At 35.7% G+C, this 15,481-nt stretch overlaps 1 protein-coding gene and 1 long non-coding RNA gene across 11 annotated transcripts in view; one reads left to right on the forward strand and one right to left on the reverse strand.

Moving 5' to 3' along the window:
- The window catches only part of LOC140513771 (TP53-binding protein 1-like), a 130,806-nt gene that overhangs the window by 23,691 nt on the left and 91,634 nt on the right, over positions 1-15,481 (forward strand). For all 10 annotated transcript variants that reach the window (XR_011970333.1, XR_011970332.1, XR_011970334.1 and 7 more), the window contains 6 exons: positions 442-695; positions 1,442-1,599; positions 1,961-2,107; positions 6,180-6,254; positions 10,581-10,710; positions 11,380-11,488. Coding sequence is in view for 7 of the 10 variants with exons in the window: in XM_072623741.1 (XP_072479842.1) it covers positions 442-695; positions 1,442-1,599; positions 1,961-2,107; positions 6,180-6,254; positions 10,581-10,710; positions 11,380-11,488 (873 nt within the window). In the remaining 3 variants the exon portion in view is untranslated. The remainder of the gene's footprint in view (positions 1-441; positions 696-1,441; positions 1,600-1,960; positions 2,108-6,179; positions 6,255-10,580; positions 10,711-11,379; positions 11,489-15,481) is intronic.
- The window catches only part of LOC140513841 (uncharacterized), a 34,648-nt gene that overhangs the window by 7,344 nt on the left and 11,823 nt on the right, over positions 1-15,481 (reverse strand). Inside the window, exon 4 of the long non-coding RNA XR_011970382.1 lies at positions 9,479-11,866. This is a non-coding gene — a long non-coding RNA (uncharacterized lncRNA). The remainder of the gene's footprint in view (positions 1-9,478; positions 11,867-15,481) is intronic.

Consider the following 15,481-nt stretch of genomic DNA (forward strand, 5'->3'; position numbering starts at 1 on the left):
GATTTTCTAGCATGTGGACTCCCTCTAACATCACATCCCATATGACTTTAAATAATTACTGTGGAGATGTCTGTGAGCACCTTGCACATAGGTAGTTATTGGGGGGAGGGTTTGAACCCAGGTCTAATGACTCCCAAGCTCAGCATTATGTCCTCTCATCTTTTCGGTATTAATGAATGGTAGAGTTACAGCTGACCAGCTATTATTCCCTTTGTGGAAAGCATTTATAGCTTACATGAATCCAGTAGTTAAAGAAATTAAGTATTTTTGATTGTTTGCTAGAGCTTCTTGTGTGTTTTGTAATACATGACACCAGAAGCAAATAAATAAAAGAATTAAAGTTTACTAAGAAAAACTCTTTATCTTGAGATGTAAGCAGAGATTTTGATCAAAATGGAGATCTTAAATCAAAGAATACTGATGACTTGAAATTTATTTCAGAGGAAACTGAATCATGGTGAAAGCTGTCTGTCTTCTGCAGATCCACAGGATATCACAGATCTTATTAAGATATTTTTTAGGGAGTTGCCAGAACCCATCTTTCCAGTTGATTTGCATGAAGCTTTTATCAAAGCTCAACAGTTGGAAACAGAGGAGAGGGATACTGCTACAATGTTGCTCTCTTGTCTTATGACTGACAATATAGTATATGTATTACGGTACTTCTTTAACTTTCTCCGGAATGTTTCTCTCAGGTAAGTAAAGATCAAGTACAAAAAATTTTAGCTATGGGGAACTTTTGGCTAGCCAGTTATAATTTTAAGCAACAGTACATTTATTTTGTTTTCAGCTATTTGGGATGGAAATATTTCTTAAAATTTATTTACATATTTCCTTATCTTCTCAAATGGAGTATATTGAATACAATTTCGTTTTTTCTTTATCATTTTGAATGTCATTATTTGTATACCGTAATACAGTGATCTCCAGGGGCCTGTTTCTGCAAGGCAGTTTACCCTAAAAGGTCTAACCTGTGATGCCATTTGATTTCATATTTCTGTTTTTTTATAATTTTTCTATTTCTTTCCTTGCTATCACCTGTCATTTCTCACTACAGTTTTTGTGCCTGCCTGTAACCACTCCTCTCACCCTTTCTGTTTGGCTACTTCTAATCAGTTATGAACTTTGAAACCAAATGCAATAACCAACTGTCTTACTATTATGTTTTAAATAAGTTAGTACTGATTGAGGATTTTGAGAAGCTTGGCTGTGAATAAAATATTAGTTTTGGATGCATGGATTTTATAAATTAATTTGACTGTTAGAAGCTTTTTTATTTCCTATTTCTTGGTTAAATTCCTGATAAGGTTTAGTATTTGCCTTATACATAGCCAATATTAAGTAAGAGTCCCTACAAATATGCCTGTTAGCTTCTTGAAATTGTTTCTTAGTTCAAATTTTGACTACGTTTAATGGTACCTACTTTTTTTTTTTTTTAAAGAGTCAGTGAGAATAAGATGGATAGTTATAATCTTGCAGCAATGCTTGCTCCAAACCTTTTACATTCATGGAATGAGAAAGTGTCGAAGAATGCAAGGGAAGAAATTCGACTGGAGATTGCGGTGGTAAAGACCCTGATTGATCATGCAGCTGATATTGGTAAGAAAAGGTGAAATGTCTTCAGGGCAGAATGTTTATGGCTTGCCAGCTTCTCCCAACTAACCATTAAAACTCTGAGGCAGAAACAGTGAAAGAGTGCTGGACTAAGTTAGAGGCCTTGGGCTCACAGAGACCTCCAGCTCTTTTGCTTGCTCCATATGTGATCTTGACAGTCATTTAACCCTCGGGATTTCAGTTTTATCATCCGTAAAATGAAGGGGGTGAACCAAATGACTTCTGAAGGTTCCTTCAAGCTCAAGTATATGATTTAGGAACCTGTTCTCTGACAGAAGTTTAGTGTAGAATACCTTTATTTTTAAAACAACACAATAAAAACAACATTGTCAATGTTATCCTTTAGGGCGTGTGCCAGAGTTTATCATGGCAAAGATATCAGTCATGTTGGGTATTGATGGCCCCAATTCTACTCCGTCACTAGACGACTGTGAAGAAGGTGAATATGAGTCTTCTATTGAACATAAGGAAAAGAGAAGACAGGGTGTAGGTGGTGAGTATTATTACTATTTGACCTAAGCATGGAGGTTTATAAGCTTTTATTATTTAAGGTAACTACTCAACAGAAATTTTTTTTACTACCTTCTTTATGTTAAGGGCTGTGGGAGATATAAAGACGCATACCATATTATTACCTCTCTTGGTGTATACAGTCTAGTTGAAGAGATAAAACATAGACTCCTAGAATTACAGAATTTTTTAGGTAAGAGGGGGAGCCTCTTCCAGACTCTTTATTTTACTAATGGGGAGACTATGCTTCATGTAGGTTAAGTGACCTGCCCAAGTTGTAGTGTTTGCTAATGACAAAGAGTCAGAATGTAGGTCTATAGAGTTCCTCTTGCAAAGAGTTAAAAATAGCAATATTAGTAAATGTAAGATTGTTAAAATGCCCTCGGCTTGAAGAAGAATGAGTTGTTAGGGAGGGCGAATTGGAATTTTATTTGGATAATCAAAAATGCATAATATTTGGCCTGGATGAGGAAATTCAGGTGTGGAAGGGCGTGGTACATGTGGGAGACAGTAAGTAGACTAACTTTGTTTAAATGAAGACTTAAATGGAGAAAGGGAAGAAATCAGAAAAGAAGACTGAGGACGGTCACGGAGAATCGTTGAACGCTAACTCAGGCGATTAAGTTTTATCATGTAAGCAGTGGCCACCAAGTGGAAGATTTGGTCAGAGTATTGATGTCCTGGAAATGATATTTTGGATGAGTCTTTAACAGTACACAGCATTATTTTTAGGCCAGAAAGACTGGAAGGGAATTGAGGAAGGTTTTTGCAATAATCCAGGTGTGAATAGTCAAGGCCTGGCCTAAATTGGTAGCATTGTAAAAAGGAAGGAATAGATGAAAAAGGTGCAAAGAGTCAATAGGACTGCAGGCCATTGTAATACAATTTTTAATAAAGTCAAATATATTTTAGGACTCACATAACTTAAAGTTAGAAGGGACCCTAAAAATCATGTAGTTCAATTTCCTTTACAGGCAAACAGTTTTTTAGGATTTAGGGGGATGTTGACAAAATCTTTTGTTTTTTTGCATTCGGTAGATTATATTTTTGTAGATTAAACTCAGACAAGACCAAAATAAAGCAGATGTAGACCTCCAGAGAAATTCTAGCCACACAGATGCATGTCATTCCAAGCAGCTTCTTTGTATTTTTAAAGATAGCAGAAGGATGATGTACATCAAAAGGCCAGAGCTAGAGGTCAAGCCTAAAAGCTAGATAATTTATGCGATTGGTGCCTGACACTTAATAAATGTTTTTTGACCGCTGTACAGAAAGAGCAGATAAGCTACAGATATAAGCCTTGGGGTACACAGAAAGGAAAGTAGTGTCATCAAGTGGACTGGATCATTTTGTGTCTGCCTCCTTTCCATGGGATTCCCTTATACCTTTCGCTAGGTAGAACAAGAGGAACTCTCCATTGTTTTCAGGACCAGACTCTTAAGATTGCTTTTACGTATGAATTATATGTTTCTATGTAAATTTATTTTCTCCTGTCATCAGCTTCACTGCAATGGTCTGTGGTCCTATTGCGTAGTTTTTTAAATTATCTTTTGTGTCTGGGTTTTTTTTTTTTCTTCAAAGTTGCTCCTGGGGCTGAGAAAAGGCGGAGTGACAGATACATCCTGCTTGGGTTACTGGGAGGAAAGAGGAAGAGTGCCAGGTCTTTTTAGTTTTTTGTGCCCCATCTGTGCTCTATGTCAAATACTTACATATTTACACGCAGTCATCGTGCCAGTTCAAACTTTCTTTCCTGTTAGTTTCTATCCCAGTACATCCTGAATGTTCATCATTCTAGCTTGAACAGTCACTTTCATAGATCTTCCCTTCAGTTTCCTCCTGAAGGTTTGAGGAAGAAGCTTAAATCCTCTACATTCTAAGTTTCATGCCAGGTCTGTTCACACATATTATGTTGGGGTGAAGGCCCTTCGAAGGGCAGGGTAGTTTGTATCAACTGTCATCAAGACCAAATTTCCCTTCATATAGTTCACCTAGCCTAACAGTGCCACCTCTCTAAGATGTTGTTTCAGCAGAGGCTGCCCTTTTATATTTTGTTCCAGTTGAGTATTTTTAGTTATCTTGTTAATTAGATCAGAAGCTTTGAAATATTGTTTTCAAGAGACTGACATTCTTCCTCCTATTCCTAGCTAACTGGTTAACTTCAAACATCCCAGAACCGAATCTCTGTAGTAACATTTAGGTTATCTAACGTTTAGGTTATCTAGTATGTGTCCCTGCTCTACTTATTAGCTACATAATATTCATATTTTAAATAAAACCCTGAATCAGCGAGTTAATCTTGGCAAAAAGTATGACACAAATCTTGCTCTTTCGGTGGTTAAGTGGATTGTATTGTTTCTCTCTAGATAGTATTGATAATAAGATATAAATGCTGCCTTGGTTATCTATTATTAGCATGTCAGTATTGGTACTGGAAAGACAGCAGTGCCTGGAACTGTGTGCCTGGCAGATAATGCTTGTCAAGAAGAAATGGTGAAACTGCTTAACCTAGGGATGGAGGTTTTAGAAGTATGAAAATGGCTTTAGTGTGTAGGTTTGATTATTGTGTTCAATTTGACCTAGAGTATAGGTTTGATTATTGTATTAAATTTGACACTGTGAATATAGGACTTTTAGAGCTGGAAGACATCTTGGAGAAATATAGAGATAATTTGGTTTGCCCCCCTTTTTAATATGCAAGGAAACTGAGACCCAAGGTCACAAAGATAGCAAAAGTAGCATACCCAGACTTGAATCTGGGTCTTCTCAATGTAAATAGCTTTATTTTACATTGCCACCTGCTTGTATGCAATTTATATTTGAGCTGTCTATATACACTGTTAAAATAGTCTTTGTGCTTTAAACCATCAGTTTGTATATGTGTATATTGAAGAAGGACATTATACTGAACAGTTTCTTGAAGCTACCAGGTTTCCCCCCGAAGCCCAGATTGTGAAACTGTGCTCTTTAAAGCCACTGAAGTAAAGTATTAAGACTGAACTCAAATAGGGGTTATGAATAATAAACACCCCCTTCCCCTCATATTTCTTGCATGATGGTAGCAGAAAATTACTTAATGGTAGAAATGGTTGGGAGGAGAGCCTTGTGTTTGGTTACTATAGTCTTGTCTGTTTCGTTTTAGATAAGTTGTGTTTGGTAAAAATATTGTTCTACATCTTCCTTGGAGTTGACTTTTGTTTTTTTTTTTACCATGTTCTGCAATCTTTTAGCAATAAGATATTTCATGTCGTTAGGCTAGCTTATTGGTAAGAAATGCTGCAATACTCTGGAATGATTCCATTTTGTAGTCCTAAAGGCTTTATGGGTGCCTGTTACATCAGCTTGTCTCTACTCTGGTTTAAGCAGAATGAGGATTCTTTTTACTCGTGCTTGTTAGAGTGGAATTTGTCCCGCATCATCAGAATGGCTGTTTCTTTAGCATTGTACAATTGTTTAAGGGGTGAATTATTTGGAAATGAATTCAGAAAAATTTACAATTACTTTTCATCATCAATATGTACTAATTATTTTAAAGAAATTTTAAAATATGTTACTTAACTCACATCGGGTTGTGAGGTAAACATTTGAAAACTTTAAAATGCTACATAAATGTGAATTAGTGATATTCGACATAAGGCCCGTATAATACATTGTTTCACTTTCAAACTCCAAAATTACTTTTCAGAAAATTCACAACTTAGTCACCAATTTCATTTACTCATTAAAACCTTTTGCTTTTTAATTAGCATTTTCCCAGAGGTAAGAATACCTTCCAATTTTTTTTCTGCTGAGAAACATTTAGAAGTATAGTGTTGACTGTATTTGAATTGAAATATCCTCTCGAGAGATGCGAACTACTTAATTAAAATTATCTTTTGAAAGGTGCAAAATTTCTTTGTATTTCATTATTACTGGGCATCAATTCCACCTGTGACTATTTTTCTTATAATGACCTAATGAAAATGTATCTGCTGGTACAATTTTTTTTTAGCACATCATAAATATTAAATGTGTATTAACAGAGCAAGACATGATTGCTTCTGTGTCTTGCATTTCAGATTTTGTTAGTGGAGTACCGAATAAGCTTAAATGTAACAGAACACCCTCCACTACACCTCAGCAAGACAAAGCTGGTAAGTATCATACATGACTGTACTAGATGGAAGCTTTTGCAGTCTGTCTTTAACTTTGTTCTCTGACAAGATTTATTTGTGTTTAGTCAAAATTTGGCTTTTTAACAGTAAGGAAAAAATGTCAACATAATGCCAAATAAAGTAGAACTTTTGAGTGGGGATGCTGCATAGTGGAGTTTTTTAACCTTTTTTGTTTCATGGACCCTGTTGGCCATCTGATGAAATCTATCTATATCTATATATATAGATACATTGTACTCCTTGAAATATTTTTTAAGTATGTAAAATTAAATAAATGGTATTACAGAGGAAACCAGCAATATTGAAATAAAGATGTAATTTTTTTCCCATCTAAGTTCATGAACCCCTGAAACGTATCCAAGAATTTCTTGTGAGCATGGATTCCAGGTTGAGCCCCTCATATAGGGGGTTCCCTAGTGATATTGGTCATATTGTACTAGAAATTCTGAGATTAGAAAATTAAGCATTTTGTTCATAGGCTAATCTGCTGAAATGATTTTCTGTCTCTTTATAACTAAGTACTGCTAAACATGTAACAAAACTCAAGTGGGTTATTAACTTTTTTTTATTAATAGGTTATTCTATACCAGGGAGTTGAGTCAGTTTATATTTCAATTCTTGTGTAATTTTGTGTGAAATTGTTCATTATAATAGTTTGTCCATATTTTGTTATAAGTTCAAGTTCAAACTAATTTTTCAATGAATTTTTGGTTCAAATCTCTGAGTGCAAGCTCTCTTATGACTGCCTTACTCCACTAGTTGGTTGGTGTTTAGGTTACTGTTTGCTAGCACTAAGATTCTTGCAGTTATTTGTAATTTTCTTTACTTTCATCTGAACTACTGCATAGCCTGAATTTACTTTGTAATGTTTCTTTGACCTTTAGTCTTTATCTGCTTAAAAGGTGAATATATTTTTTTTTCCAGCGAGCTTTAAATAATAGGATTTTTAGATTCTCTGTTAAAGTATAAAACATTTTTGTTAAATAATTTTCCTGATCCCACTCCACTGTCAATCCAGTATTTATTTGTGTGTATATATTATTTTCCCACAGTAGAATGTGAGTTCTTGAGGACAAGGGACTAATCATTTCAGTTGTGTCTGACTTTTCTCTGACTCCATTTGGAGTTTTCTTGGCAGAGATACTGGAGTGGTTTGCCATTTCCTTCTCCAACTCCTTTTACGGATGAGGAACTGAGATCAACAAAGTTAAGTCACTGAATAAGGTGTGTGTGAAGTCTAGATTTGATCTCGTGAAGTTGAGTCTTCCTGATCTCAAGCTCAATGCAATATCCACTGTGCCATCTAGCTTCTATATGGTAGTCACTTCATATTTATTAAATTGAATTGAATTTTCCTAACAATTAGTGCTCTCCAAAAATAGAATGGATTGTCTTAGGAAGTAGTGAATTTCTTCCCTTCCCTTCCCCCGCAACTAGAGGGCTTTAATGTCTGGGTTACCACCTTTCAAGGATGTTATAGAGGACATTTCTTGTTCAGATACAGATAAGATGAGATGATTAGATGGCTCCTGAGGTCTTTTCCAACTGGGACTCTAGGAAAAGTAAAATTTTATTGAAAACTCACATTTTAGTATTCTGTGATGATGCTTTACTTTTTCTTTCTTTGAGTACTGGAAGCTAGGAGTGAAGTTGAAGGCATTAGGAGTAAATGCTTTGTGATTGGGTCCCTAGTGTTATGTTCAACTTTGCACTTCTCTCAAGCTCTGTAGTTTCCAACCCAGATGTCAGGAGATCTCAAACTCCTGCTCATGGAGAATGTGCCCTGATTAACCTTTATAAATTTTTTTCTGACTGGATTTATGAGTTGGGAACTTGTTTTTAAGACCTTTTTTCAAATGGACAACAAGAGCAAGAGTTTACAATATTCCTGGACCCCAAATTTTCCTGGAAACCATATGGTAGAGTAGAGAAACACACTGAATGTCAAGACTTCTGGATTGTAGTTCCAGCTCAGCTACTTACAGTAGTGCGCATGATCCTGGGTGAGTGATTCAGCTCCTCTGGATGTCAGTTTCTGCACTTATGAAATAAGGAGACTGAACCATGAGCTCTAGAGATGCCTTCTTGCTATAAAGATCTACAGTTTTACTCACACAGAGACATACTAATGATGGTGGGTGTTAAGCATCATAATATCTTCTAGAAGTCTCATTCTGCTTAAAATAGACACATCTGATGAATTATTGCCTTGCTGACATTTTCATCTTTCAGATGGTAGAGTGAACTGGCAGGGAAACTGGAGGTTAGGATTTAATTCTTGCCAATAGAAATATAGTATAATGAATAGAGAGCTAATCTTGGAAATTGGGTTTATGTCCCATCTCTGACATATACTGGCTATGTGACCATGGGCATATCATTTAATCTGTCACGGTTGGAAGTCAGTAATAGCAAACTCAAATAGGAATAGGGGGTTACTAATCTATTCTAAGGATTCCTGTGTTGCATGTTGACGTAATTTTAAAATGTAATGCTTTCTATTTTTATTATATTTTTATTTACTTTATTAAATATTTCCCAATTACATTTTTATCTAGTTCTGGCTACAGGGGGCCACACATTTGATATCTGTGCTCTAAGCCACTCTTTAAGTTGCAGAGAACGTGCTGGCTTGTATTAATAGGGATAATTACCTCACCAGAGAGTTCCCTATACAAATGAAATCACAGTTATAGCCCCTAACCCTCACAAGGAAAAACTGGTGAGTAGTATTGAAGTGACCAAAAAAACTGAGAAAACTAATTGTGACTACATCATCTTAGAACGTACAAGGGATAGAAGGTGGAGCTGTGATTTCAGTGACTGCACCTGTGATTTTAATGGTATTGGGGACTTTCAGGTGAGCAAACTCCCTCTACCAATGTATGGTTATAGAGAACTGCCCAGAGCACTGAGAAGTAGAAGACTTGCTCAGGGTCACATAGCCATTCTGTAGTAGTCCACCATTACACAACCACTGTATAGCAAGGGAAAGAACCCTGGCCATAGTAATTTATCCTGAAATTGAGTAAACTAATTTTAGTAAGTCAGTTGTTGATTTTAGGTCAACTGTTCTTTAAATTAACTATTGATTTTAAATTCAACAAAAAAAGAGGTTTTTTTTTTACCTATCTGGGTTTATATCCATTGCCATCAAAGGGGCCCCTGTAATTGCCTTATGACCAATTGTCAGTCTCCCTTACCATTTTTTTGCCTCTTTCCACTCTTCTTACACCTTATATCCCACCGTGTATTCTTCAGTTCAATGACACTATCTTCCCAAAGACAGAAATTTGAAAGTCTCTACCTTCAGGGCACTTAAAATTTACCTAGGAAGATAAGCAAGTAAACAAATAAATATGAGATAACTTGGTGAGGGAGAGAAAACACTACCAGGAGGAATAGAGATTTTTAAGGACAGAGATAAAGAAGGGAGTACATTGCAGTCAAAGGCATGGAGGCAGGAAGTGGGTTATCAAATTCAGAGGACAGCAGGTACGACAGTGTGGAATAGACTACATGAAAGAGAATATTAGGAACTATCTATAAAAGTAGTCTGTATCTAGACTGTGAAAAGCTTTAAAAACCAAGCTGAGAAATTTTATGTTTTTTTATCTAAAGGTACCACGGCTTCTTAAGGAGGTGACCTGATAAACATATTGTTACAGGAAGAATATTTTGGAGGCTATGTGGAGGATGAATTGGAGGGGGGAAACTTAAGCTAGGAGTTTAATTAGGCTGTTATTATAGTTCAAGCAAGAGTGAGGAAGGTCTGAACTAGGGTGGTATGTATGTGAGTAGAGAGGAGAAGGGCCCAGAGACTTGGAGAATATATGTGGTTAGGAGTGGGACAGGGGTGATGATTCAGCAAAGGAAACTGAAAATGATACTGAGACAGGTAAGAAGAGAACCTGGAGAGTGAATTGAAATCAAAGGAATAGAAAAACACTGGAAGATCCAAGTGGTTATTAGCATAATGTTTAATTAGCTGAGGGTAATTATCATGAATTGGGGAAACAGAAGGAATGTGATATTCTCCCCTGGGGATATCAAGTCAGAGTTTATATATAGGAACTGTTTTGTATGTTATTAACAGAAGTTAAAATCGAATTAAACATTTTCTTGATCCTCCTAAAGTATAACATTAATAAAAATAGTGTTTTATGTAAAAGGAAAATGAAGGAAGGTTATTAAGCTAAAATTTAAAAAAAAATTTTGGAATTCAAAAGTCTCTTAAAAAACAATATTATTGATGTTTTGTGCTTTAAAACAAATCAGTTAATATATGTTATGCTACTTTTGTAGTTCAGTTTGAAGCAAGTCCTGGTGCATCTTCCCAGAGTTCAGTCTCCCCCATAGCCATCAGTGGAAGTCGTTGGTTCAGTACAGGTGTTCAGAGGCGAAGTACAAGGATTGCAAGCGAAAAAGTGTGCAGGTGAGTTGCTTCAGTCACTGATAACTAATGAAACTTAGTTTAAATGATTTGGATAGTTTGCTTTGTTATTTATTGTTTCTGCAAACTGATACAATTTTAATAATAAAACATTTTTGAAAATTTCCCTGTCAGTATACTCTTATTAGTCAAGAACATTTTCCTTTTTTCCCTCTATCAAAGAAAGATTCTCAATCTAAAAACCACTTCTGCTTGATTAAAATCTTGTCTCTTTTGCCCTACAGTATATCATCTTAATGTTTTACTTGTGATTTGAAAATCTATTTGATCCAAGTTCAAAGGACTATAATAGTTCTTGTCAGAAGCATGACAATTAGGTACACAAATAAAGTTTTCATATTCCCACTACTTATAAAATCTTAGATCTAGAATAGACTTAGAAATCATCTGATATAAATCCTAATGTTATAAATGTTGAGGAAACTGTCATCAAGTTGTGATTTGCCAAAGGTCCCACATAGCTAGTTAGGACTCCTCCATCAAGAGTGTCTGATATTTTTATTCTTTTAGGAGATGAGCACTAAAACTTATTGTGGATTTTTATGTTAAGTTTTGCCTCGCAGAAAAAATATTGTTGGCAACATATACAGCTTAAATTGTCGTTATCAAAAATTGCATTTTTTTTCTTCCCTCTTATGAAAAAATTCCTAGGGTGGAGTCAGGGAAGGCAGATTGCTTCTCGCCTAAGAGAAGTCCTAAAGAAAAGGTCCGAAGATCCCTTCCTCTCAAGTTTAGTGTGAAGAAAAGTAGCAGAGATGTAGTAAGTATCTTTCATTCCTTCACTGTATTTTCATTCATCATTTCAGACTTGTAATTTTAATAATTTATCAAAAAATACCAAATCAGCCACAAGTTTTACTAAGTGCTGCTAAAAAGTCCATATTTTTGGTAATCCACAAGTAATATTTGCTCTGAGTAGTTTATTTCTAACTGTCATATTTTATATGTACCAAACTTTGACAACTATGAAGAACTTACACTTTGATTTGTATTTTTTGTTTTTCATTTTCCAATATACCTCGAACCTTCTTTCTTGGGAATTGTCCCGAATAACAGAAAAAGAAAGAAAATAATTCGGCAAAACAAACCTGCTCCTCAGTCCGGTCTGACGTTGTCCCATGTGTATCGTCCTCCGTATCTGAAAATGAGGGAGGGAGGTGCATCCTCATGTCTCTTCCTTGATCATTATCATTTCCCTGCATTCCATTTTCCTTGCCTTGTTTTTTTGTTTTTATACATTTACATTTTTTGTCATTATGTGCACTGTATTCTTTGTTCTGACTGCTTCATTTTGCATCATTTCATAGAAGAGCACGTATTTCTCTGTCTCTTCAATTAGTCAATTCTTATGGTACAGCAATATTCCGTTATATTCATGTATCACTGTTTGCTTCTCTACTTCCCACGGATGGGGTATCTATCTACTTTGCTTCCAGTTCTTTGCTGTTACCGAAAGTGCTGTTATCAATACATGGCTATAAATGGGACCTTTTTTGTCTCTGACCTGCTTGGTGTATACGTCTGCCAGTGAGATCTTGTTTCCAAAATGATTGGACTAACTGAGCTTTAGGAGCAGTGTAGCGGTGTGCCTGTTTTTTTAATTTCAAATGTTCTTTTTTTATTATGAACTTAAATATGAATATTTCAACATACAAAGAACAAAATTTCTGTTGCAAGTCGTTTGAGGGCTTTTTTAAGAAAATGTTAAACTTAACAGAATTGCTTTGTTCCTTTCTGAACTTCTTCTGATTTTGATCTTTTGTGTATTTTTAAATGTTTCGTTGACCCTTTCTTTGATGTGTGAGTGTGTGTCTGTGTGTCTGTATTAGCACCATCCCTCTCCAAAAATCTTTCTTTCAAAAATAGAAGCCCTGGCCCTGCCTTGCGTAATGGAACTAAAGGAATCACCATTTGGCCATGTGTGAAAGCACGTGGCTCCTTCTGCACCTCTCTGCTATTCAGACACCATCATTTTTTTTAGCTATTCCTTGTTCCACTTACTTGCTACCAAAAAAAAGTGCTTAGAAATATTTTGTGTACTTTCCTGCTATCTTTGATATGCTTATCTTTCCACAACTTCTCCAATTTTGACTTCCCATTTTTTGTTATCTGCCGATTTTCTAGGCATGAAATGAAACTTTAGACTTGGTTTAATTTATTTTTCCCTAATTATTAGTGAGTTGAAGCAATCCTTCATATAATCGTTCATAGTCATTTTAAGAACTATTTGTTTATATCTTTTTTGCCTTCACCCACTGGGGAATGACTTTTAATTGTATATGTCCATGCTGGTTCCCTCGAAATCTGGGAAATCAGGCATGCGTCAGACCTACGTGATAGCTTTTTCCCCTTGTCAACTGCTTCCCTTATTCTAGTTCCATTAAATTTGTATAAGAGTTCTTCAGTTTCATGTAATCAGAATTATCAGTTTTATTCTCTAATCTTGTTTGGTAAGAATTCTGCCTTTAGCTGTTGCTTTTAAAGGTACCTGATCGGATTTTCCTCTGTTCTTTTTTTTAATGCTATGACTTTAATCTTCAGATCATGCATCCATTTGAAGCTTGTGGTATATTATATAAAATGTTCGAACATAATTTTTCTCGAACTTCTTTCATGTTTTCTGAGAAGTCCTTGCCAAGATTTATTGTATTTGTATCGTCAGCTCCTACCATAGTTACTGACACATAGTAAAGCCACCTTAGCAAGTACTTTATTTATTTTTTTTTATTTTTTAATGTTTAACAATCACTGCCATACAATTGCGATTTTATCCCCCGCCACTACCCCCCTCCCTCCCCACGACTGCATACAATTCTGTATAGATTCTACATATACTTTCCTATTGAGTATATTTTCACTATAGTCATGCTATGTAGTCAGACTAAAATAACTGAAAGAAATCGTATAACAAATCAGAACATGATACACAAACACATACACATACACAAACATGATCTGCTACATTTTGCGAATGACTTCCATATTTCTTTCTCTGAGTGTGGAAGGCATTTTGCCTTGAGAACCACCTTTGGGATTTTTTTTTTTTTATAAGAAGTTTTTGCATTATTACAAAAATCCAAGTCTACCAGAAAAAACTCTCACACACTGTGGTCGTTGCTGTGCACAAAGTTCTCCTGGTTCTGCTCCTTTCACTCAGCATCAGGTCATATAAGTCCTTCCAGGCCTCTCTGAAGTCTTCTTGTTCATCATTTCTTATGGCACAATAGTACTCCATTACATTCATATACCATAATTTATTCAGCCATTCCCCAATTGATGGACATCCCCTTGACTTCCAGTTTTTGGCAACTACATAGAGTGCTGCTATAAATATTTTTGTACATGTGGGACCCTTTCCCATTTTTATGATCTCTTGGGGATATAGTCCTAGTAGCGATATTGCTGGGTCAAAGGGTATGCACATTTTTGTAGCCCTTTGGGCATAGTTCCAAATTGCTCTCCAGAATGGTTGGATGCGCTCGCAGCTCCACCAACAATGAATTAGTGTTCCAACTCTCCCACATCCTCTCCAGCATTTATCATTTTCTTGTTCTGTCATGTTTGCCAATCTTATAGGTGTGATGTGGTACCTCAGAGTTGTTTTGATTTGCATCTCTCTAATCAATAGTGATTTAGATCATTTTTTCATATGATTATAGATAGCTTTAATTTCTTCCTCTGAAAATTGCCTGTTCATATCCTTTGACCATTTATCAATTGGGGAATGACTTGTATGATTATACATTTGGGTCTATTAAACACATTTTCAAAAGGAATGTATTTTAAAAGTAGTTGTTAAAAGTGTCTGTCTAAAGGGGCATCTCGGTGGTGAAGTGGATAGAGCACCGGCCCTGGAATCAGGAGGACCTGAGTTCAAATGTGGCTTCAGGCACTTACTAGCTGTGTGACCCTGGGCAAGTCACTTGACCCAGATTGCCTCGCAAAAAAAAAGGGGAGAAAAAAAAAGTGTTTGTCCAGGCTCTCAGATATGTGACCGTTACAGTCAGGTCCCAATTAGTGCAAATAATGGAATTCCTGTTTGCATTTGTGCTATTCAAAGTTATATTTATGTAAACTCTGATTATTTATTCTAGCCCAGTGGAAATATGCAGTGCGTATTCAAATAATGCAAACACTTTAGGGGATTTATTATTCATAGTATTTAGGACTTAGCTGCGTATTTTCCAAAAGAGCAAAGAAAAAATTCAAGGCGCTGAAATATAGACTGATATTGTACGTATGGACTGTCTTGTAATCTTATTTGATTCCTAGTTAGATGTTATAATTTTAAAATAATAGCACATTCATACCTCGCCTGCTTGGCATACAACTTTTCACAATTCCAATTCAGAGTGGCACAGCAAAAGAAAAATCTTTTAGAATTGACATCTGTCCTAGATTTGACTTGTTATCAGCGTAGTGACATTCATCAGCTGCCATAATACTGGGAAGCAAGATGGTTGCACTGCTCTTTTGTGAAAGAATGAGAACTTCACTGAACGGTTTACTCTGTGTTTAAGGAGTCATGTACTTTCTGGGTTTCACAATCACCACTCTTCCTAAGACAGAGTCCTTTAGTAAAATTCACACAAGTGCGTGCTGATTCTTCACCATCATTATTTTTAAAGTGCCCATTTAGCTGTGTGACGCTGTATTGGAACTCTAAACATATGTAGTCAAATATTTAAATGTTTTTCCTTTCTTCCAAGGGAGAAGTCTGTTATCTTTAAAAATATCTTATATACATTCTGTT

The sequence above is a fragment of the Notamacropus eugenii genome, chromosome 7 (genome assembly GCF_028372415.1).
Source record: "Notamacropus eugenii isolate mMacEug1 chromosome 7, mMacEug1.pri_v2, whole genome shotgun sequence".
In the NCBI taxonomy this organism is placed as follows: Eukaryota; Metazoa; Chordata; class Mammalia; order Diprotodontia; family Macropodidae; genus Notamacropus; species Notamacropus eugenii.